The following is a 24,783-nucleotide window of genomic DNA, read 5'->3' as shown; positions in this document are numbered from 1 at the left end:
CTCATAGAATAGACTCATAGAATTGTTTAGCTTGGAAAAGACCTTTAAGATCATCGAGTTCAACTGTTAACCTAGCACTGCCAAGCCCACCACTAAACCATGTCCCTAAGCACCACGTCTACAAGTCTTTTAAACGCCTCCAGGGATGGTGACTCACCTCTTCTCTGGGCAGCCTGTTCCAGCGCTTGATGACCCTTTCAGTGAAGGAATTCTTCCTAATATCCAATCTAACCCTCCCCTGATGCAGCTTGAGGCTGTTTCTTCTCATCCTATGGCTTGTTACTTGGGAGCAGAGACCAACCCCCCCCTCACTCCAGCCCCTCTCAGGCAGCTGCAGAGAGCGAGAAGGTCTCCCCTCAGCCCCCTCTTCTCCAGCCTAAACCCCCCCAGCTCCCTCAGCCGCCCCCCAGCACACTTGTGCTCCAGACCCTGCCCCAGCCCCGCTGCCCTTCTCTGGACACGCTCCAGCCCCTCAAGGGCCTTCTTGTCCCGAGGGGCCCAAACCTGAGCCCAGCACTCGAGGTGGGGCCTCCCCAGGGCCGAGCACAGGGGCCCCATCCCTGCCCGGCTCCTGCTGGCCACACCAGGGCTGACACAAGCCCGGGGGCTGGTGGCCTCCTTGGCCACCTGGGCACTGATGGCTCGTGCCCAGCCGGCTGTTGTCCAACAACTCCAGGTCCTTTTCCAAATATATATATATATAAATATACATATGTGACCAAAGGTAGACTTCATAGTCCTTGGCCTTTTTCTGGACAGCTCTGGTTCATTGAGGGTTACTTGGCTAGAAATGTGCCCATGTTATATTGCATTATTTGCCATATCTCTGAACAGAAGGAAATCTATTCAGAGCTATTTGGTGAGAGCAATAACCCCTCATAAAGCCTTAAAATGGGTCACTTGATTCTCCTGTCCTGCTCAGTGCAGCTGGCCTTTGAAAGGCTCGGAGAGCAAAGCTATAGGGTCCCACTGTATTGATGATCTTTACTGCATTCAAAATACTTACAATATCACCTTGGATGCCAGGGAGACCCTGCAGAACAGGAGACACATATATTTGAGAGCCAAGCTCATTTTTCTCTTAAACGGCACTTTGACAAGATTTGTTAAAACAAGTACTTACCATGATTCCAGGGGGACCAGGAGGACCTGTCCGTCCCGGTCTGCCTGGCAGCCCAGGGATGCCATCCTTCCCAGGTAGACCCTAAACATATGGAAAGTAACAGCATGCAGGTTATGGCCCCAGACCTGCAAACCCAAACAGCTTCAAGCAGCACTAGCCTTCTGTACCACTTGAGGGAATCCCCAACTGCCAGCACACACACATGCGTCAGATCCCTTTTGCCTCATTTTCAAGGCCAGCATGGAGCAGGATATATCAAAACACCATCACAGAAGATCTGAAGATGATTCTTTGCTAGATCTCTTCCATGGTTCTAATAATTTAGTTGCATATGAATTAAGCAGGTGGATGGTTAGTGCCGGTGGACTCACCCTCTCTCCTTTCTCTCCCTTTGCAGTAAAGCTGTATGGATCATAGCCTCCATGAGCTGGTAAGCCCCTGAAGCCCTTAAAAGGAAAAGGAAAACAGAGGAAATTATAATGAAATATTTATCTGCCAAAGGATGGCAAATAAACCCAAACCAGAGTGACCATGAAATGCAGACTAGCACATCTCTTGGCTTATGCAACAGAAGAAAGAAGCAAGGATCATCATCCAGGAGACCTGTTCATATCCTCTGACTATTTAAAGCGCCTTGGAGGTCATGCTTTATTTATCGTGTCTCTGGCTTGTCTCTTGAAATTGGGAGAACAGGATGGAGAACACAGAGTTGTGCGAGGACAAAATGCAGTCAGTGAGCATATACATGCCTCGTGAAGTCTTGGCATATGTTACACCTACAGTTCCAGATCTTCTTTTGGCTCAGAGAGACTAAACATTCTTGGTTACCTATCTGCAAGACTTCAAGGTAGTGCCAATGCAATTCTTCTCCATCATGGAAGAAACCATGGAAAGGAGTTTGGCAAAGATACAATAAAGACCCTGATTCAACCATCCATTGACAACATTAATCTCACCTAATTTTAGACTGCCATAGCTTAAAATTCACCACCTGAGCTATTCTGCCAGTGGCGACACCTACCTATGAACTGAAGCATGACTAGACTTTGTTGACCACACTGACTAGCTGTCCACCAACTACTACAGAGACTCTCATTTTCTCCAATGAAGCTAACACAGACTGTTCAGACCTGCTGGCTACAGCCACATCAGTAAACTGACTAGACCAGCGCAAGGGCTCTGGGGCTGTCCTACTGTTCTTTATGTCCTCTGGCTTTCTGCTTTGTAGGAGGAGTGGGTAGATTTGCCTCCCGACATTTTTATTTCTGAAGTAAGGAGCAGTGGCAGCTTGGTGGTCTGTTCAGTGACTCACATGGAGTCTAGAGCTATCTGAGATGCCACAGAACATCTGGGACATCTGCATGGGGCTGGCAGGTATGAAGCAGGATCTATGGAAGACCTGCATTTCATTGGTTTGATGGAAAGGAGCACAGGAGGCTGCTGAAATAGCAGCTTCTAGGATGAACTCCTCAACATGGACATGGTCTCCAAAGTTAAAGGCCTTGAGACTGATATAACCTCACTGCACACCACACAGGTATGAGAAGTGACCTGATCAGAGCAGGGATCAATATGTATCTTTGAAATATAATCCACTGAACAGACACCAGCGAACTAATTGTCACCTTTAAGCACCATGGACCACAAGCCTCCTCTTCTTTTTGGATATGTGGTTCAGCTGATGGATCAGGGACATGTGGCTTGCTCTCTGTGTCTCCAAACGGCAACTGATTGTCGGCTTCATGTCTAGCAACCTACAGCATGGAGTTTGGCTTAGATTAGTGAACCTCCAGGTTTTGGAACCAGACACCAAACACCAACCTTCAACAGGTCTCAAGGGATCACTGCACTTTTATATCACCAGAGTATCACTGTTGGAGATACTCTGCAGCTGAGCTCACACAGAATCACAGAATCCCAGGCTGGTGGGGGCTGGCAGGGACCTCTGGAGATCACCCCGTCCCACCCCCTGCTGGAGCAGGCACCCCCAGAGCAGGGGGCACAGGGCCGCGTCCAGGCGGGGGGTGAATGTCTCCAGGGAAGGGACCCCACAGCCTCTCTGGGCAGCCTGTGCCCCTGCTCTGGCACCCGCACAGCAAAGGGGTTTGGCCTCATGTTCAGGTGGAACTTCCCGTGTTCCAGCTTGTGCCCGTTGCCCCTTGGCCTGGCGTTGGGCACCACTGAAAAGAGCCCGGCCCCATCCTCCTGACACCCACCCTTTAGATATTTATAAGCATTGATGAGATCCCCCCTCAGCCTTCTCTTTTCCAGGCTGAACAAGCCCAGGTCTCTCGGCCTTTCCTTATGTGGAAGATGCTCCAGGCCCCTGATCATCTTTGTAGCTCTCCGCTGGACTTGTGGAGACATTGACGTGCACCAATGACCCATTGACCAGAGTTAGAAAAGCACAATGAATTTATAATACATACAAGTGCTCTGCCCCTGCAGTGGCCTTGTGCAACAAAACTTTTGAAGCTGTATTCTGGCTTCCCCAGTTCCACTCCCTCAGTTTTAAAGATTTTGTTCCTTATCTCTAGGGTTGGACAGTAAGTGAGGTCAAGATTGGACCCAGTGCCCTAAATCTGTTTTGACTTTGCTTTGAAACTTTGCTCAGGGAAGAAGATTGTCCTTGTGCATGACCTGTGCGAAGCAAGCTGGCTTATATTCAAAGGGCTGTGAAGCAGCTCACCTCCCCAGATGGTGGGTGGGCCCCTGAAGGCTGTGGGTCAGAACAAATGACTTCTATCAGCTCTTGGAGTATCTGGGGGAAGTCGTTGAACGTGCTGACGTAGAAAACGTTCTGAAGGTTCTGCTGCAGCAAGATGCTGTTGAGCTCAACGGGGTCAGCTCCTGAGACACCCACAGCAATGACACGGATCCCTGAAACACATCACAGAAGCAAACATGTTTGAGATCAGAGTTTCCAATCCCCTCATCACAATCTTCCTGTTAATAACCTCTGCTGGGATTAGGTACTCCAGTAGCCACATGAGAACTCATATGGAGCAGCGTGTGTGAGTTATAGCAAACCAAGACACTCAAGCTAGGAACAGAAAGAAGAAACGATGAAGGAGTGAAGAAAGCCAACTCAAAGTGCACGTATCGTAACGTACCACTCTCAACCCCCTGGAAATTCATGGAGAACGAAGGCCTTAGGGAAACGCAATAGGGCAGCTCTTACCCAAAGCATGGGCTACTCTGGCTGGTGGCAACACATCATCCTGGGATCGCCCATCAGTCATGAGGACCAGGACATGAGGGAAATCTGGTCTCATCCCTCTGGAGGACTGAAATATCTCCTTTAGCATGTAGGCTAAACCACGACCTGGGAGAACATGGAAAGGGATGGTGTAAACTTGTCTGTTAGGTCTTCAGGTGGGGACTGTGGGTTTCCTTCCACAGATGGAGAAAAAAGGACATTTAGTGTGACCCCATAAATGGATAGTAGCCTCTAGCGTGGGACAACGGCTTTTGAGACAGACAGCAGTAAATCACATTGGCTGAAATGATTCAGGCTGAATTGAGCAGATAGTTTTGGAAAGGAAAAAGAAATACTTTCAGGAGATTTGAAGCATTTTCCTTGCATTTTAGGAAAAAAAAACCCCACAGAATTCTCATTTCCAAATTTCATTAGAAAGACCAGGGAAGTTTCACAAAAAACTCTCCCTCAAACTGAAATGGTTAAGAAGCCCCAAATAGTATAGAAAGACTCCTATGAGGGGTAAAAAATGCCTCTATTGACACAACCACCACAAAAAGAAAGATCAGAGGCAAGGTTACCTAGAAATTTGCAATCTGACCAGTTTCACACCTGCTTTCTCTAACCAGTCCCATCAAAATTCCTGTATTTTGATCAGCCCCATATTTCTGTGTTCCTGACCAATATCACTGAGCCAGGACAAGGTATATAAGCCTTCAGTTAACATACCTGGGTGCCTCAAGGCTTCTCTTTATGTTGACTGACTGGAATAGATTTAGGTGGGCCATTTAAAAAGGGTAAAGTTAAAACTAACTACCTTCAAGTTAATATTACTGCTCATGTACTTTCAGGGAACCTACTGTCCTGCTGGGATTGAGTAGGTGGAAAGTGCTTCTGTCTCTGAGCTTTTTTAACTACATAAGAAAAGTGTCTGAATATCCAAGATGCTGAGCTAATGAAGAGCTGTGTTATTTGTACAACAGAGGTGAACAAAGGACATTTATGTGATAACACGCCATGAAAATAGGATGGAGCCCATAGTTTTGTTTTTAGGGTAACAAGGCAATAATTGTTGGAATTTGCTGATTAAAATGTGCATACAGTGGGCAATAAGGATGTTTCAGCATCAACTATCCTTACTTAAAGTTTATGGGCTTTACCTCCAAGCTAGGTATAAAAACCTCCCTTAAGTGCAAGGTTATAAAATAATGAAGAGAAACCCAGTAGTAAAACTAGGACATGGATAAAGGACACCAGGCTAGTTGTAAAGACCATCCATGGAAATGAAACTAAATGCACTTCTCCATTCTCCAAATTTGAAGAACTTTGAGCCATAACTTTCTAACCAGGTAAATGGGTTTTGAAAACACTCACACAAATGCTGTCCCTAGTCTCCAACTTCTGTCTTGGTCCAGAAAGTCCACCCCATGTGTGCAGCTCACCCATACACACCTGTTTTTGTGTTGCCTCCAGTGTAGTGCAGTCCCTTGACGGCTTTCAGGGCGCTGTTGCGGTCCCGGTGCTGGTTGAAGTGGAAAGCTGCCCTGGATTCCTCGCTGTATAAAGCAACAGCAACCTGCCAAAGAAAAGGGGGTTAAAAACCGCGGAGGGCTCAGGCACACAGCAAATGTGCCATCACTCAGTAAAATGCCTTGAGTGAGATAATACAACTAGTTGCAGCACAAAAGGAGTGGAAAGAGTTTGTTTCTTGCAGACTGAAAACAGGGACAAAAATGGCTGGCAGGCTGGCAGGCACATAGGGTACAATCCATGTGCTTAAGCATGGGCAAGGTACTATTTCAGACTTTCAGGGGCATCAGAGATTTCTGCACAGGGTGGTGGATACATCACAGATGGGAGACCTGCGCACTTCAGGCAGCTCATGGTTGGGTGGGCACATCTCTGGCTGCAGCAGCTCCTGTGGCAGCAACGAACGCTCCTGAATTAAACCCTTGATCTCCATTGAGTGCAAAAGGAGGCCAGTTACTCATCCGTCTAAAATGAAACGTCTTTGTTTCCCCAGAATTATTTGTTGCCCCAGGGTAACTTCATCATGTGCCTACACCTTCAAGTCTACCTGTAAGTAAAGGGTGCAAGAAGCTCCCCATTTCCTGATGAACTGAAAACAAGCTATTCAGGTCTCCCTTTCAAAGGGCTAGTTCAGATATTACATTAATTAAACACAAATGACCCAAAATAAATTATCTACTGAGTCTTCCAGTTGGCTTTGCTGAGTTGTAGCTTAATGCTAGAGGCTTCTTTGCCCTTGAGGTGTTTCACAGCATGGCCTGGGGATCTCATCCTCCGCTTGTCTGGAGGATGCAGCTGCTGGCATGTGCTGCATCTCCTGTCTGGGCCCCCACCTGGGTCTCCACCCATTAGCGGTCTGAATGTGGGCAGAAACGGGGTCCTAACAGGGGACCCGCATCTGACACGTCCCTGGGCTCCATAACTTAGACAGCATTTCAGTAGGTCTAGGATTTGCTTTAATCCTGATGACTCGCTCTTGGAAAAACAACTAAGAAATGGAAATACATCCAAATGAGTAGGCTGAGATTTAGGAGACTTTTATTCATGCCTTTGTTGGACACACACGTCTTTAGGCAAAGCACTTAGCCTTTCTGAGCCACAACATGCGAGCGAGCAGACTGCTGTCATCGCAGGGGTAAGCAAAAGGCGAACACTTGGAAGAAAACACCTTTAGGAAACAGAATAACAAAATCTTGCCTGCGTTCCTTCAGGCCCAATCTTAGGGAAATAGGAAATGATCCGGAAGAGGAAATCCTTCACTTTATTGAAATTGCTCTGGCCAATACTTGAGGACTCATCCACCAGGAACCCAATGTCTGCTTTGAACTTGCCACAGACTGCAGAGGGAAGAGAGGATCTCCGTAAATTGGGGGGTCCTAAAGCAGAAGCATGTTTCCTTGTGTTCAAAGCAACAAAACAAACCCAAGCACAAATAACTCTTGTGATGCCAAATGTCAGTGAGTGAACAGGCGGCACCTTCACCCCACAGGATACTGCTGAGAGCTTCACTGCATTTTATGGGGTTGGGTCTCCCCTTTCCCTGACACTGCCCATTCTCACTACTCAATGAATAAAAACTAGTTTTAGCTCCTGAGATAGGAGACCGTGGTCCCTGGTGGTTTTGAGCTACTGCTACATCATCATCAAGTCACACATGGACAAACACTCACTTGGCGCAGGGAGAGTTGTGAGCAGTGCAGACACTACAGTGGTCAATAGCGGAGTCTCTGGGGTTGGTGGTAGCTTTGTGGTGGTGGCCAGTGGAAGAGGAGTGCTCCCCACAGTGCTAGGAGATATGGATGGGGATCTCACCGTATCCCATTTTGCAGAAGTCACTGGAGAGATCGGCGCAGGTGAATCTCTGCGAGGTCCCACTGCAAGAGGCAAACAAAAAATAGCATGTGTTAAACCTCTTTTAGTTATGATGCCTCTACCTAGCAAAGCTTCAGAAGGGTAGAGAAGCCAAGAAAGTAGCCTCAGTAGCAGTTACCCAGGTAAAACTGCAACATAAGACTCCAGCCTTCATACCTGTTTGCCCAAGGAGTGTTGTCTCTGGTCCCTCTGTGTTTCCAAAGACTGGTCTTATAGAAAACAAATACATTTCTTTGGCACTCAGTCCTGTCACTCGATATGATCTAGAAGCTGCTGATAACAGTTCCTGGGAAAGATGAGATGCTGTGAAAAAGGAAGAAACATGCATTGACTGGGAGCCAGAGAAGCTCAAAATAACTCCCATGCCTGAAGCATCCCATCTTCTAATGACACCACCTTTGGCAAATCAGAGCTTGGGGATGAGACGAGTCCTGGGCTTCGGAGCGTTTGCAAACTGCAATGGTCAGGTCCTAAACCAGATTAAATCAGGTTGTTTGTGTCTGACAAAAGAGTTCTTGAGTACATGAACAGGAATAGAAACTGGGAATTTGGACAAGTGTCCAGGTGGTGTCCAAGGCTGAGCTCTGTGACAGACCAGTGGTTTGCAGCCGTTAGCATGCGTAGAACAGGATTACGTTTTTTTTTTAATGAATGGAAAGTTTGCTGAAAAGTAGAATCAAACTTACTTGAGAAATTTGGTAGCATACAATAGATAGATTTGACCTAAAATAATGATAGGAAAAATCTGTGAAAATGTCATAATGTTTTGACATTTTATAAGTGTCTTATTTTGGAAATACTGAATGATGAGTTTTGATGCTGTTCGAAGTGAAATTTTCACCTCTTGATTCTGAAATAGCATTTTCCCTTTAAATAAAAAGCTTAGTTTCTATGGAAAGAAATTAAATCTCTTTCATTGTGGTTAGATGTTCTCAATTACCCCCCAAAATACTGGAAGGGAGGTTTTGCTCCTTTAAAAAATAAAAAATATCCCTCTTGCAGTTTGACTCAAATTATTCCACTCTCCTCCCTTTGGGTAGGCAAGTCAAAATAACAATAATTAGTTTAGATGTCATGTTACCTTGTCTGAAGATATTCACTGTAGGAAACACAAGCTGACAGCTCTGCTGCAACACAGATCTGTGGCATCCCACCACCCACCCTGCCTGCCTAGACCCCCAAATGGGCAAGTTTAGCTACTTTTCCTTTTGCAGCTATGCCATGGTGTAGCACTAAACTCCTTTGTTTCACGTAATGGGTCTTTTACGCAATGACAAATAGCATATGGTTACCAGACTCGTACCCTGGGACAAAAAGGCAACTTCGATGGTGGACTGAGGTAGGAGGTACCTGGATCGTACCCAGGGAGGGATGCCCAGCACAAGACTGGCAAGCACATGCAGGAAGAAATCTGCACCCTTTGGAAAAGGAAGATGGTCTTTGCTGGGAACAATTTTCTACGAAGAATTAAGCTGATGTTTTGGAAGGGACAAGAATCTGAGGCTCAAGGTGCAAATGCAAGATTAAACGAGTTTCTGTTGATGAGGTGGATAAGAAAACCATGACTTTGGTGCACAAAGGACAGTCAAGAGAAAGTAGAAAGAAGAGAGGAGGGCAATGTCCAGCTGAACTTCTCCAAGTTCCTTCCTGTCGCGTGGATGAGGAAGGCTGGCTCTGGATGGAGCCCCATTGACATACATGGGCTTGGTTTTGTGTAACACTGGACAGAGGAGGTCTATAGCTGGGACGGTCTCAAGCTGTGAAGAAAGGGACCCAATCTTTTGTACGGCAGGTTGGCTAGAGTTAGCTGGCAGGGAGGAGGGCATTAAATGAGCTTAAAAGGGAGGCAAGGGGAAGGGGTAATGAATGAGTACTCATTTAGAAAAAAATCAAGTTGCTGAGAAGAAAATTATTCAAGGCACCAAGAGACAAAAAAATAAAAGGACAAAATTCTTAATTGCCTTTATACACTAATGCTGGCAGCCTGGATAATTAAACAAGAGAAATCGGAATCACTCACTTATGAGTATAAATTTGATCTCGTTGGTACTATTGAAATGTGGTGGCAAGATTCATCTAACTGGAGTGTTAAATCAATAGTTATAAACCTATTTCAGAAGGATTGATCGAGTCAGGGCACAGGGGGACTGTCAGACATGGTATTATCCATTTCTGAGCCCCTGACAACTCTGAAACCAATGATTTTTGAATACTTACGGATCAATATTTTAACAGCATGGTACAGGAGGGGAACAGTTGCATTAGATCACTTAAATCACCCTAGAGAGCCAAATGTTCAGTTCCCTGATCCCTTATCCATAATATGTAGAGCAAAAAAATGATGCTACCACAGGAGACTTCATCCTGAGTGACATATGCTGCAAGTCTTAAGCTGCCAATACCAAAATGTCCTTGGAATTAAAAAAATTAAAGCTGATGAACTGGTAACTCAAAAAGCACTGCAGGGAGCGCAGGGGAATTGTGTCAGATCCATTTTCTTTATTGATTTGTAAAGATGAACTGATCCCTAGCAAAAAGTTAGCAGCTGAAGCAACAATGACAGGAAACTTGCTATGTTCAAAGGGGTTTAAGCCCACTCCAGGAAAAAATAATGGAGCTGGTGCTTTAAAAGGGCAACCCCCATAAGGCCAAATCAACTGGAAAAAGAAATACACGCTAGAAAATGCGAGCAATTATTAAGAAGGTTTTAAAAGCTATTTACTACATAGCAAAGCTTTTAAACAGATAAGAATTAAGGTTGTATAGATGACAAAAAACCAACTTTTTGTTTTGTTCACTGCAGCTATCCCTGATGGACAGGTAGCGACTCTAGAGGAAGAGACACTGATAATGCCAACCAGCGGGCTTTTTTTTCCTAAGCAATTTTCACATCTCCTTTTTCTTCCCCTAAGGATTTTGCAGTGGCCAAATGGGTCATCTTGTGAGCTTCCTCAGTGGGCCAGCTTCCATTTCCCCCCTTTTTTTTCATGCAAATGAAGAGGCTGAGATGAAGGGCTATGATACATGGAAGCCCCCAGGGTGAACCCTCTGTTCTCCTGTTAACAAGGGTCCAGATATGTTCAAAGGAAGAAACAGTGTTGTTGCCATCAGTGAGGGCATCATTTACCCCAGGTCAAAGTGGGCAGCACTTGAAGACACAAGTCATGACACCTGGAGCCACTAAAGGCTGGTGGCAGAAAGAAATTTCCCCTTTAATACCTGCCACTTGCATCTTCCGCAGCATCAGCTGGGTCTAAGACCAGGTACTGAATCAAACAGACCACAGAGCAAGCCAGACACGTCCACGCTCCATCCTCAGATCTCCTTGGGTGATGGGGCAGCTCACACAGGAGGAGACCAAATTACAAACCATCCTTCCTTCCCCCACCAAAAAAACATTACCTGAGGACAAGCGCCATGTTAATAGGTACGTGGATGCCCCAGGAACAGCCACCCAAGTCAGCAAAATGCTGGTCTCTGCAGCCTCCTGCACTGTGAACTCAGTCACTTTGGGTAAATCCACTGTTAGAGAAGAAAGAAACAAAGCTTAGAGTGGGTAGAAGCTATCACTGAGAGCTTGCCCGAGCTGAAAGGAAGCTGCTGCATCCTTCGGGAGGCTCAAATCCTGGTCCCACTGAAATCAAAGGCCAAAAGCCTAGATAGAAATGATGAGCATGAAGCACATGTCTGCTACACTTGTCCCCAGCGCCAGCCGCTGGTGAATCTCTCAGAAGATATCTACCCCAGGGTGCAAAGATGTGTGTGCCAGGAAACACCTTAGCTTGCAGACAGCTTTGGAGACCTTCTGCTTCCTTAAATACCATGTTTCTGGTGAAAGGAAGGGGTCCCTGCAGCACTTAAAGGGGTTTTCCAGAAAGCAAAATCATATCAGATCCTCAGCTGGCGGGAACTGGTGGAGTTTTAGCAGATAATTGCTGGCAGATCTTCAGCCTGGACTGCCGTGCATTTCTTTAAACTGATTGCGAAATTTGAGTTGTTGAGGTGGGCAAAAAGGTTTTTGCCTGCTCACTCGTGCCAGATGCTGGAGCTCCCTGAAACCGCAGCACTGGCTCCACACCCCCAATCTTCTCCACCACTTCCTCTCCAACTCTGCCTACTCTGCAGCATCACTCAAGTCGCATGATGCCATAGCGCCATGAGTGATGTTTGCCTTTATCTACAGGAAATAGTCAAGATATTGTAACTAAAGAGGTAATTCCAAGATAATATGTCACAAAAATAGCATCTCAAGGTGATTATTGGCAGGGGAAGACAGGCAAAGTCCCAATATTTCTCAGTAATAATAAGAAAGGACTGATGCATGTTTTCTGGCATGCTGGCTGGTGGGACCTGAGAAGTGGTGAGGTACCTAACAGCCAATATTGTTCTTTTTCCATCCTCACCTCCCATCAAAGCCCCTTGGAAGAGACAGCCCCCAGCACTAATGCGGAGATGCTCTTGTCCTCACCCAGTCGTTCTGTACTCACAAGTTTTGGCTGTGAGGAGTGTGGGGCTTCCCTCCCGCCCCCCGATCATTGCAGACATGCAGATGGTGTAGGTGGTGCTCTCCTGCAGTTTGGGGATTGTGAAGGAGACTGTCTCTGCTGCAACCACCTGGGAGGTTTCCAAGCCACCTAAGAGGAGCCATTCAACAAAACCCAGCGTTACATAGAAAGGGCAGGTTATTGCTACTAACACTTATTGTTACAGCAGTTTCCTCCCACATATCTTATGGGACCTTGCCAGGGAAGAGTGGTAGGTGCTCATTTCGCATATGGGGAGAGCAAGGCATGGGCAGGTGAGATCTGGTCACCAAGGCATCACTAAACGCTGCTGGAAGGGAACCACTTCTCTGACTTCCCAGATCCCGACTATGTCTATATCCAATGGCTATCTTTGAAAGTGACCAAAACCTGGCTCAATTACAAGGCTTCAACCTCCTCCCATGGACATTACAGCCCCCATCTACCCCAGTTGTCTGTGGGAGGAGGAATGAGCTGGGCTAAGCTTCTATTTTCTGGGGTTCCTTGTGTTCTCTCCTGATACCACACCTCACTAAGAGAGCAGGATGCTTACCATTGAATGGTACCCAGGATATCTTATAATGAGTTACCCCAGGAAGCCTCCTCCAAGACACCTTTAAACTATTTATGCCAATGTCAGTAATCCTCAGATCTTGAACGGTCTGGATGGGGTTGGAGTCTGCAAGAGATGCTGCAAAAATTAACTAGGATGAGTTGTCTGAAGTATCAGCCCGAGTTACCCAGAGGTCCTGGCTCTAAGCTATGGCACTGAAGGAAGATTTGGGTGTTTATGCAATATCTACTTTCCACACATTATCCAGGGATGCCAGGCTGCATTTCCAATGAATCCATGGAGACAAGCACTGTGCAGTTAAACTGAGGGATCTCATCCACATCTCTTACCACCTGCACCAAACTCTGGTGACACAACACAGGGACATGAGGAGGGGGCCAAGAGAGGACAGGTCATCCAGATGCATCTTGAAACACCATGAGGAACTGTGGTTCAGAGGAACTCACATGAAAAAGACACTGAAAGGACCCAGGACCCCAAGTTTGAAGAGGGGAGCCACAAATCAAGGAATGGCAAACCTCAAGAATGCATGCTGGTGAGCTGACCCTAAGCGGTGCCTGCAGAGAGGCTCCTACCTTCCTGAGATGTCTGTGAATAAATAAGACTGGGGAGCGTGTTAATACGTCCAGGATTGCCTACCTATGTCAGCATGCCAGAAGGACGCATTCACCCCTACCCATTGGAACAGCCACGGATTATTGTTACCAGCTACGAGGGCTTCTCATGTCACTCCACCATCAACATGCAATGCATAGGACCATGAATCCAGCCTTTGCTTCCCAACAGCCTGCTTCCACCAGGACATACCTGTCTGGTGAGTCAGAGTCACCTCTGGTCCCTCCGTCTTGCTGAAGACAGCCCGAACACTGACTTTATACAGGGTGTCGGGCAGCAGGTGGTCAATCCGGTAAGCCAACACCCTACTGCCCAGGTACTGAGTCTTGGCAACCTGTTTTTCTGTTAAAAAAAAATGGATACTTCAGAGCCTGTAGCTCATCAGTGAGGCTGGTGGCATCCCATCCAAAGGAAATAGCCATTCCTTGCTGTACTACTGCTTCAGAGCTTTGGGGATTATCTTCATAAACAGAAGTGCACGAATACAAACAGGGAAGGAGCCATTGCCAATGGATGCAGACTGAGGACCACGTTTCTCGATAGTGAGATCTCTTTCCTATCCCAGGCAATAGATCAGAAGTTTGGAAAGGTGGCTCCCATGGCCATGGCATGGGTCTGTGCCAGGAACAAGTATTTGCACCCTTCCTCTCCTCACCTTTGCCTGCTCCCACAGGACTCCAGGTGACTTTGAATTTGGTGGCCGCTGCCATGGCACTCCATCCCAGAGACAGGCTTGTACTGGTGTAGGACATCACCTTGAAATTGGAGACGTAGCCAAGAGGAGCTGCAAGGTGAAGACAGCATTAGACTACTGTCCAACAGGGCTCCTCGTTGTCAGTATAATGAGGTTAAAATTATGTAAGGGTTAAAATTATGTAAGAGTTAAAAGCAGTATCTCTGCTTATCCTCAGTGTCTGATCGTCCTCACCTTGTGAGACACCAGTTTGCACTGCTTGAGGTCTGGGCCATGTGTGTACATCCTACCTCCCTTAGTGCTGAGGAGTGTATTCTGTACTAGATCCAGCTGGGGGCATCTCTGCAAGCCCAGGACAGGCAGTACATGGACCCAGGGAGCTGTGAAATGTTCTCAGTTCTCCTACACTTCTTGCAGGGTGAAACATCCACCCAGAGCTCCCAGGGGTGCTGAACATCAGTGTTTGCCTGTGCCTACTCTTCACAAGGGTTAGCCCTTTATCTCCATACTGTATTCCAGGGTTGCCAGTCACCTTCTGCCACTTTGAAACCTCTCTGACGATACATCTGATACTGTACAAATCTCGACTCTGCTTTCTGATCACCATGCTCAGTATTGCTGCCTTCCCCCCCTCAAGATGCAGGAACCTCGAAGTTTACCATGGGAGAACAAGCTCTGGCCATCAACTAGACCACTGTCTTTCCCCATTTTCCATGAAGAATTTGCATCTTCTGCCTCTTGTCCAGGCAACCCGGTCTCCAGCAGACCCCTATGGAGTGTCCCCTTCTTTGAGGCAGGGTCCAGCCCTTGTCACCAGGCAGAAAGGACCACATTAGGGTGTTCCTCTCCCTTTATTTCCCTATGCATCCCTACAGCAGAATTTACCCAGGTGTCATCTTTTTTCCAGCTGGACTCCTTGACAACGTTGAAGACTTTGGCCATTGGTCTGGATTTTGGGGTGCCTGGAGGCTCAGTGTGCACAGATTGGGCAGTTCATAGCTGAAGCTCTGCCCAAGCCCATGGCACATGAACAGATCCACTGTAGAACACTGGTTTCACTTTGCATCTGAAGACTCCCAGGGAGAAAACCCAGAGCTTTTGGGATTTGTGGTCTCAGCTACCAGGCACAGCAGGTCAGCAGGGCAAAGGGCAAAGGGCCACCACCATGGTGCCCCGACATGAGGTGATGGGAGTGGGGTGCAAGAGGCATGGTGTAAGGGATACACAGGGTTGAAACAGCCACGCAAGGGTTGTGTGCTCTGGTAGCTGTTTGAATGTCCTGCCTATACTCACGTGTCCTGGCTGAGGTCGTGATCCCTGGTCCCTCCACCGAGCCAAAGAGCACGTAGAGGGAAATCACGTACTCGGTGTCATGGGCCAGGTTGCGGAGCTGGTAGGCCGTGATTGACTTGTTGAGGGCCAGCTGGCGAGGACGGTCTTTACCAAAGAACTCTTTGGAGAGAGAAAATAGAAGAGGATAAAGACTGAAAAGTCTGGAGACCAGCTCTGCTGCATATTGGGAAAGTCACTATGTTTTCTCCAGCAGCCTATCTCTGACCCAGCTGAACCTCTGTTGTAAGACACCTGTATAGGTGCTGGGGCAAAAGAGAGTTTTCCTACGGTTATTTATTTGGGAATTCAAATGACTAAAGGATTCAAACCAGCTGAGAGGAACCGAAGGAACCAAACCACCTCTCACATCCGGGACCCACAGTAATATGCTTGCAGTCCTGGGTGGCTGCGGGTGCTCTGTCCCTCCCCAGCATCTCCAGGGAGTTGCAAAGCCCCTGTGCTGGATGACCAGGCAAGGAGGTGTAGGACTCTTGCACCCGCTGGGATATGCATAGGGCTGGGCTCAGGCTGAATGCAGTTGCAGCAGGGACCCTGACTGCTGACATTGCAGGTCAGGTTCAGGAATAATTTCTGGTTTCAGTTCATGCCCCAAAGTTGTGGGAGAGGCTGCTCAGACCAGTTAATGATCTGGACCTGCCCCTCTGCCCACCATCTCTGAGGTTCCCAGTGCCTTATCTCCCATGCTACAGAAGGACGTGGAGGTGATGCAGACTGGAGGAGAGTGGGATCTTACCTGGTGTAGGACCCCAAGCCACTCGGTACCCAGTGGCCCCAGCAACTGAGTCCCAGGAGACCAGAGCACTGTTGATAGATATCTCACTCACTTTCAGCATCTGGACGGTGCTTGATGCCACTGCAAGACAGCAAACTCGACCAATTGCATCAAGGTCCTAACACCTTCTAAGTGCCCCCGCCCGAAAGATGCAATGAACCAGACTGCTTTTTGCACCGATGACAGACAGGGTGGTGACTACAAATGACACCAGCTCTGTGCTTCCAGCAGAGCCTGACCCCCATCTGTGTCTCCTTGGGCTGGCTCCCACCCCTGCTGCAGGGCACTCACCCGTAGTTGCTCTTCCGCTCACCACTGGCCCCTCAACATCCCCAAAGATGGGGTTGATGGTGATGGTGTACTCTGTGCCAGGCTGCAGCCCCTGGATCATGTAGTAGCTGTAGGTGTTGCTGAGATTCACGTCTTGGATACTGCCCTCTGCAAAGAGAAATGATGTCTGGGCTCCCTTGGGTCAGACAAAGGAGGACCACCCTTCTTGGATCTCCTTGTCTGGAAGGGCGGTGGGCAATCAAGCAAAAACCACTCAAGAACTACACAGCTGCGTGAGATTGAACGGCATTTCATCCTCCTGGATTGCACATGTGCGGCCAAGGTCCTCAAGCCAAAGATGGTAGGGATAGGGCTTAGTGCCACAAACACAAATCTGGGTTGAGGAGCTAATGCATGTGCAGGTAGAAATAACCCAGAACCGCTTGGACAGGCCTCAGTATCACCAATAGATCAAGGTATCTCAGGGCTTTGCAGGCCAAAGAGAATAAACCGGGTAGCAACACCCAAATGGCCATGTACGGGTCTGTGAGCGGTCCCGTAAGAGGGTCCACACTCTGCCCAGCCCTGAGTGACTCGGTGCTGGAGTCATCTCGCCTTCCCTGGAGGACACTGGAGCCAACTAATGCCACGAACGACATTTTCTCATTTCTGTGTACTTGCTGCGGACTAGAAACCGCTCGGCTAAACCACTCGGTAGCGCTCTAAAGAGAGGCATGGCAGGAGGAGGATTAAAACCTACTCCCTGGAGGGGATCGCACCCCGTTTTCAGAGGGGCAGAGAGGTGCGGGCAGCAGCACATTGGGGTTTGGAGGCGGGGAGGCTGCCATTTGCAGTTTGGTCACTGGAGGGTGCCATGTCCCCATCTTCTGCTCTAACAGCACCCTGAGCCCCATCCCCCTTTCTCCCACCCCACGCCAGAGACCTTCTCTCCACATCAGCCGCTCGCTTATGTTTAGCTATTCTCTGTCTTAGAAGTCCGAGAAGAAAAATCAAACCCCTCCAGTGCCTGGGACGGCTTCACGGGCATGGACAGAAGGTGTCTTGATCCCAATGCCCCTGCACCCGTAACGCATGGCCCTGGGATGGGATGGAGAGTGGGAGGAGGACCCTGCAGGGTCCAGCAGTGAGGGTGGGCTGCCCCTTGGGATTTTTTGCCACCCTTAGATTTGAAGTGAACCAGTATCAAGTGAAAGAGCTGCTTGGAAAGAGCAAACCTGGAGCGGAGGTGATGTGCCCTTGCTGCTTCACCTGAGGATGTCCCTCACTGTCCCCTCAAGAAGGGGTGTCCCCACTCCAAAGCTGTGGCAGGCTAGGGATGTGCGTGCTCCATTTCTAGTTGAGGTATCAAGCAAGGACTGGATAAACAGCTGAGATTTGGGATGTGTCTTGATTTTTTTTCCAGAGAACTATTCATTACAAAGCAATAAAACCAGTTTTATGTCTTCCCTGTAAAGAATTTTCCCTTCTGATGACCTTCAGAGCTGTTCTTCAACTAGCCCCCCTCCCCTGGTTGGAGATATCTCCTTATTTCATAACCAGAGGAACTGAGCCAGAGGAGAGTGTGCTATTTATTCAAAGCCTGTGATGGAGCCCAGGTGTCCTGACATCCCATCTCAGCTTTGAACCACAGAAACATCCATCTCCCAAGGCCAAAATATGCCATCAAACCCGAATTTCTAACTTCTGCTCCCCCACACCAGCAATGAAAATATGTTTGGGTTCAGGGCGGGGGAGAGGTTCCAGCTGCAAATGCAGATCTATCTTCAAACATGCAAGTTTGAGAATGAGGAAGCATTATGGGATGCTGGGGGACAAAGCCAGGTCTTAGAGCTGCAAAGACAAAAGCAACAAGCACAGATGCTTCCAGTCTGTAACATGGTACTTGTTGCTCTAAAAACGGAGTAACCCCAGATGCTCTGGGGTGGTGGGATGTACAGCTCTGCATGGAGTACTCTACCAGCTTCTTTCCAGCTATTAATCCTTTCCAGAGCTACTCAGGTCCAGCAAATCTGGCAGTAATCCCATGTTAACAAGGCTGGATACCCGTTAGCCTGCTTTATGCAGAGGCAGATCATGTATTTTTGCATCCATGGCAGAGTTTACCACCAACACCCATGGAATAGCTCTCTTGCAAGCTGCTGATTTATCCCCAAGTGCAGAAAACAGTATTCACAGACCCCAGAAAACTATTTTCCTCCAGCTTGTTGCTGCATGTCTGGACACAGAAGGTGTCAGTGCATGCAGTGCCTTGGGGATCTCACAGCTCCTGTCTCTCCACGCCCCTGCTCACCGATGCATGCACCCCATTCTTGAGTCTCTACCTGCTGATGTCCAGGTGAGTCTGTACCCTGTCGCTCCCCGGACAGGGCTCCACCTTGCCTGGAGCGTGTCAGTGGTCTCGTTCTGCAGCAAGATGCTTTTCACAGGTAGGAGCTTCACTGGAAGGAGGACAAAGAACAAACCTTTCAGAGCACCTACTTGTTAGTGGAGGGCTTTGCTGGCTGCCCTCCCTGCATGACTGTTCCTCCTGCCTGCCTGCCAGCAGGAGAGGGATTTACAAGGGCTCCTAACCCCCCTGACAGGCTGAAGGCATCTCATAAAAGCAGTGGTGAAACGCACCATATCTGTGACCATTTATTTCCATCCCCGATGCCCTTAATGCACTACCTCGCTTGCTTTATGCAGACCAGGTGCAAAACAGGAGGGCAAACAAGGCTTTGCCAGGTCTCCCACCCTTTCTCCCAAGCAGCATGATGGCATTCGAGGATGCCCACGTCCATGCATGCGATGGGGGAAGAGCAGGACTCAAGGCTGGAGTTCGGAAGGACCTGTTGAACGCTGCCCCTTTGATGCAGCTGCGGCACCCATCAACTGTGAGGTGCTTATCTACAGCAAAGTGTGTGAACACAGCGCCCAGGGCAAGAAAGGACCAGGCATGGAGTCAAACCTCTTACATGTTCTCCCCACAGCAGCCACAGGCTGGCTCAGCCCCTGGGGGTACACTGCGTAGATGCTGATGCTGTATTCTCTATCCTCCTGCAAGTTATCCAGCACGTGGGAAGAGACGTCGCCCTGCAGAACCTGCTCATACATCATTCCTGGTCTGTTGGCTGCAAAAACAAGATGACTGATGGTGGAGCCTTTCCACTGCCTGAGGTCTACATCCCATGGTGATGTCTTTTCAACATGCAGAAGGGCATGCACAGGAGCTGGTTCAAGTTCATGGTTGAAGTCTCCCAACCCACATGATGTTGCTGAGAGTTATATCTATACCTAAGGCATGACATATCCATGTTGTCCCCAGCCCTCCAGATCACACAGAGGTGAGTGTGAGCCATACTGAAGGCTTGAACTCACCCCACATCCACACCAAAGCAGGCACTTGAGTGTGAAAAACATCCAGGGCAGATCTGCATGTGTCAGCGCAAAGGGGTACAAGGCAGCCACAGCATCAACCCCATCTTGTCCTTCAAAGGACTCTCCTTCTCTGTCCTGGAGGAACCACACTATCTGGAAAAGGCTAACCTGGCCTCTTTCCAGAGTAATGCCAGGAGCTCTGTGGTGCATCGTTCCTTGCACAAAACGGCACCTTCCTTGTTCTTGGGTCCTTTTAAACCAAACTCTAGGAAAAATTAATAAAATCTGAACTTACCTCTGGGGATGTAGATCTTGTAGCCCTCCAGCTTGCCCAGTGGAGGTGTCCAAGCCACCTTCAAGCTAAAAAGTCCTTCTTCTATCACACGGAAATTAGTGACTGGAGGCACAGGTGCTTTGGGGTACAAAAATATTGCAGAAATTGATGTGACAGTGCTGTAATAAAGTGCCATGCCAAAGACTCTTGGAAAATCTTTTGTTTTCAAGCACAAAGAGCAGCACACAAAGGTGAGCAGCACCAATTCTCCATATTCTCTCAGCTGAATCCTCCAAAGCAAACATCCCCCCTCTACCAAACCCTTGTCTGCTTGAAAGGTGAGCTGAAAACCCCCGAAGCAGAGCACTTGTGGGCTTCCTCTTGGAACGGTGTTGGGAACTGTGAAATATCTACCCACAAGGCATTTCCTACTGAGCAGAGAAAACTCCGCAGTGGTTTCATGCAGACTGAGCAAGGACACATGAATCAAAGGCTACTTGCGCCTATGGATGTTACTCTTACAAAGAGGAGACCATTTTGATCCAGCCAGCCATGGCAGACAGATTTATAGCTCCTGCCTCTGGCTTGATGTTTGGGGATAATAAGAGAAGACATCAAATGACTTTATTTCCACCCATAAAGACATTCCATCTTATTCCTGGCAAGTATATATGAGTCAACCTCATTGAGAGGCTTTATTTATTCATCCTGTAGGAGATCTTCCCTCAAGAAGACAAACAATTTAAGACATCGCAGGAGGCGGGTAAAGAAACAAAAGACAAGGAAGAAAGGAACAATTCTTTTCAAAACCCCTCAGGCAAAGCAGACTTGGCGCTTGATCCAAAACAGGGAGGGAAGTGGAATTAGTGCACCCCTTAAACTCTTAAAGCCCCTTAAAGTAGAGCAGAGACTTCCGCGACAAAACCTGCTCCATCCATCACTTGTGACCCAGTGTCTTGCACTCCAGGGTTTGGTCAAGAGTGAATTTGCGTCTCTGTTTCCAAGAACTTCGTCATTACAGCCAGACATGTGACAGCAAAGGAATTTGGCATGGCGGACTGCAATCCAGAGGAAGCCTAGGTCATTTCATAGGACCAGAGATGACTTCTTTGGGCATTTCCTAAAGGCCATGATCACCGTGGTGTTCATCTTGAATGAAATGAAGCCCTAAGCACACGCATAGTGCCAACCCAAATCTTTTGGACCACCCACTTCTGAAGCAAGGTATTTAGAATATAATTCTCTCCCTAAAACTCCATGTTTCTCAACCCATGGTCTACCAAACCTTTCTCATCCCAGGTACATGAGTGTTACATTAAGTGAATCCCAGCCTGGATTTGTTAAATCCTGCTGGTTCTTAAATGAGGTGATGTGAGCTATCCAGCAGGCTGCACCCTCTGCTTTGAAGTGGGTTAACCACATGGATTCCTCTGCACCCACTCACAGTCCTGCACCCCACACCATGGACATTTGCACAGATGTTCCTCCTACCCATCCATACCTCACTCCTCACACGCATGGTTTTGGGGTGCATTTTTTCCTGTGCCCACACAGACAAGGAACACGCAGGGACGACTGCAGAAGAGACACTCACTTGTTTTCCCCTTGACAGCTGCTGACTCCCCAAGGGCATCTGCATAGATGGCCCTCACTGTGAAGACATACTTGGTGTTGGGTTTCAGATCAGTCACCAGAACAGTACTTTTGTCACCATCCACCACAATCTGTCACACACAGGGGAATAAAGGACATCATTGCACCTCCATGACAGTAGAAGACCCCCATGTTTGCAACAGGTTAGGCGCATGAGGCTTCACATCTGATGCAAGGTCACTTTCCATGAGCAGAAGCCTCTTAAAACACACTAATTCAGAACACTATGGTCCTCCAATGGTATCTGGGTTCACACTGGACATAGCACCAACACAGGACAGTGACAAGGGTGGGTTTCATGAATTAGCCCAGAAAAAACTCCATGAAAACAAGAACGTGCATAAGGGTGAGGGCGGTCCCCATTCCCCTTAAACAATGGAGGAAAAGAACCATCTTTAGCAAAGAAAGTTTCTTTTAAGCTCATAGAGGGAGGTTTCAACATAACCTGAGGGCAAGAGAGGTGGAGACAACTTCTGTGTTTTCACTATGTTCTTATGAGATTCTGAAGAAGCCTAGGATGCTCATTCTTGTTAAATACAATCTTAATAATTAATACAATTAATAATTGTAACCTTAATAATTTATGCTTTCATAGCTTTGTTCTATTATTAGAAATCAAAGCTTTTAGGCTTACATCTTCTATCCTTCAAGCTTGCTCTCAAACTTTGTGCAGTGACCAAGCTTAACTAGAGCGAGCTGGCACACACGGCAGCATCCCTCACACAAGGACGTGGCAAATCCAAAACCAAAACACGCAGAGATCTTACCAAGATGAACAATATTGGCAGCAAGGGGAAAAGGGGATGTTGCTAGGAAAACCAGATGGGCTTATTTGAGAGGTGGTATCACATAGGTAAGGAGAGAAAGAGTGCTTCCCATTGGCCTGTTCTCATCAATCCCAATGCAGTTCGTGCCAGTTTGTGCCACATCCTTCTTCCACCCTGCCTTCCCTTTCCTCACACCCAGAAACTCCATCTCAGCACAACAGCAATGCCAAAATTAGCATGAGCAACCAACACACCTGCATATCTGATGGTCTATCTATGGACCTTCACTTCAAGCAAGCAGCCTCAGGAATTTATGCCCATGCACTGGGCTGTGACCAGGATGGCTGAGGGACAAGATGCCAGCTCCTAACCAGGCTGCGCCACCAGCATCCTCAGCAGAGGACTAACCTCTAACACCAGGGCCTGCAACAGGTGCTCTGCAAAATGGGAATGCAACTCTACCTGCTGCTGGTCCTCCGAAACCGGCTGCCCTGGAGGCAGCAAGGGATGCAGATGGACGTGGTACCCCGTCACCCTCCCTGTAGCTGGCACCCACGTGAGTCGCAGCGAGCTGTGGCTGTGCTCGCTGACGTACAAATCCCGGGGGCCGATGATCTTCTCAGCTGCAAAAAGAGAAAGGAAAGGCCCTTGGTTTGGACTGTGATGGCACCAGTGCTGGATGTGTGTGGGCTGTTCATTGATGGAGTCAACATAGTCAATGCAGAGAAAGCCTTGGGTACGCATGGCACTCAGACTGAGAGCACAGGAGCAGCTGGGATCTGTTCCCAGGCCAGATCCAGACAAGCAGATTTTCTTTTGGAAAATTGCTTGACAGCACAAGAAGGGAAAACAAAACTGGTTCTCCCTATTATTTCCCCTGTGAACACCTGCTTAAGGAGGGCATCAGCTCCTTCCTGCCCTTCTCCTTACTGCCACCAGAGAATATTTGTCCAGAAAGCTTGAACTCTCCATGAAACATCACAGGAAGCCCCGAAGTGCTACAAAACCACAGAGAAAGCAAAAGAAGACCCTTTAATTACTTGGATTAAGTTTCCCCTAGCTCAGCCCTAAGCTTTTAATTCATTTTCTCATGAGTTTTTGTGCCAAGAGCAGGGCAGGAATTCATTGCCACCATGTCTGGATTTGCTGCAGCATCACTATCTCTTTGAGGAGAGATCTAGATGTCTTTGGAAATCAGTTTGGCTGCTCTTACCATCTTCTACAAGCAATGAAGTTCTTCCTGAGACCGTGAGCTGTGCTGCGGAGCTCACCATGAGAGGTCCATCATGAAAGCCCGCAAGGGGCAGAAATGCTGCCACAGCCCACTGCTGCCCCTTTTGTTTGAACAGGCAGCAAGACTTTCAGGATCTGGTATCACCAGACTAACCACAGAGGTGCAGACACAAGCAAAATACACAGGACCGCTGTCCCCAAGCGATAGATGCTCCATGAGCTGGCTGCTCTAGGATCATCCAACCCCTAAAGCTCCCTTGTGATGAACAGGGGGGATGTGGAAGGCCCTTCTCCGTGGTGTGGCTGGCTCATCCAGGGACTGCGAAGGGGCTGGCTCAAGCAGGTGGAAAGCAGGATAAAGGGACAGCCCTGACGCACCTTGCACAGTCAGTCTGATGGGTCGTGGCGGCTCTGAGGCAGTGACACAGAGCCTTCGAGAGAGTTTGGGGGCCACGTTGTGGAGCAGGTGGAAATCTTCAATGTAAAGCACATGCTCTGCAGTGGGCTCTGAAGCTATTGTGTTCAGTTCAGTCTTGTCAGCATCCTTAATTCCTAGAAGATGAAAAGAAGAGGAAAGGAGGACATCAAACACCATCCCCGGGGCAGGCCAGGCGTTGGCAAGGGCTGTCAAGAGCAAGCGGGAGCAAAGGGCTGAGCTTTGAGTTTTACACTCAAACTGAATTTGAGTTTTACACCAGCTCTGCGGTCATGTTGCCCATGGTGAAGGATGAAACAAGGAATGGAGACTTAAGCTGGATGGGAGGTGGTGAAGAAGATTAAGCCATCAAGGAAAAGAGGTCAAGAATTTCTCCAGAGGCATGTTAGAGATTGACCCAGGGGATTCAGCTGCTAATGGGCCGAGAGGTGGAAAGCTGTCTTGGGGTGGAGAGGGCGAAGGAGGAGGGCAGGATCTGGCCTCCTCCTTCCCAGTGGATACAGAGACATTTCTGCCC

The 24,783-nt window shown here is 48.1% G+C and overlaps 1 protein-coding gene across 10 annotated transcripts in view; it reads right to left on the bottom strand.

Moving 5' to 3' along the window:
* Window positions 1-24,783, bottom strand: part of LOC142051929 (collagen alpha-1(VII) chain-like) — a 120,540-nt gene that overhangs the window by 74,485 nt on the left and 21,272 nt on the right. For all 10 annotated transcript variants that reach the window (XM_075081709.1, XM_075081706.1, XM_075081708.1 and 7 more), the window contains exons 6-29: window positions 24,209-24,382; window positions 23,060-23,220; window positions 21,772-21,901; window positions 20,199-20,315; window positions 19,501-19,656; window positions 18,868-18,984; window positions 16,547-16,693; window positions 16,217-16,336; window positions 15,424-15,582; window positions 14,092-14,220; window positions 13,629-13,778; window positions 12,801-12,938; window positions 12,212-12,358; window positions 11,127-11,246; window positions 7,881-8,027; window positions 7,523-7,726; window positions 7,050-7,189; window positions 5,775-5,898; window positions 4,305-4,448; window positions 3,813-4,003; window positions 2,749-2,877; window positions 1,495-1,569; window positions 1,124-1,204; window positions 1,007-1,033 (exon numbers count right to left, since the gene is read on the bottom strand). In XM_075081709.1, the coding sequence (XP_074937810.1) occupies window positions 1,007-1,033; window positions 1,124-1,204; window positions 1,495-1,569; window positions 2,749-2,877; window positions 3,813-4,003; window positions 4,305-4,448; window positions 5,775-5,898; window positions 7,050-7,189; window positions 7,523-7,726; window positions 7,881-8,027; window positions 11,127-11,246; window positions 12,212-12,358; window positions 12,801-12,938; window positions 13,629-13,778; window positions 14,092-14,220; window positions 15,424-15,582; window positions 16,217-16,336; window positions 16,547-16,693; window positions 18,868-18,984; window positions 19,501-19,656; window positions 20,199-20,315; window positions 21,772-21,901; window positions 23,060-23,220; window positions 24,209-24,382 (3,227 nt within the window). The remainder of the gene's footprint in view (window positions 1-1,006; window positions 1,034-1,123; window positions 1,205-1,494; window positions 1,570-2,748; window positions 2,878-3,812; window positions 4,004-4,304; window positions 4,449-5,774; window positions 5,899-7,049; window positions 7,190-7,522; window positions 7,727-7,880; window positions 8,028-11,126; window positions 11,247-12,211; window positions 12,359-12,800; window positions 12,939-13,628; window positions 13,779-14,091; window positions 14,221-15,423; window positions 15,583-16,216; window positions 16,337-16,546; window positions 16,694-18,867; window positions 18,985-19,500; window positions 19,657-20,198; window positions 20,316-21,771; window positions 21,902-23,059; window positions 23,221-24,208; window positions 24,383-24,783) is intronic.

This window comes from Phalacrocorax aristotelis, chromosome 1 (assembly GCF_949628215.1).
Source record: "Phalacrocorax aristotelis chromosome 1, bGulAri2.1, whole genome shotgun sequence".
NCBI lineage: Eukaryota > Metazoa > Chordata > Aves > Suliformes > Phalacrocoracidae > Phalacrocorax > Phalacrocorax aristotelis.
Note: the sequence above shows the minus strand (reverse complement) of the source record. Positions and strands in the feature narration are given on the sequence as shown.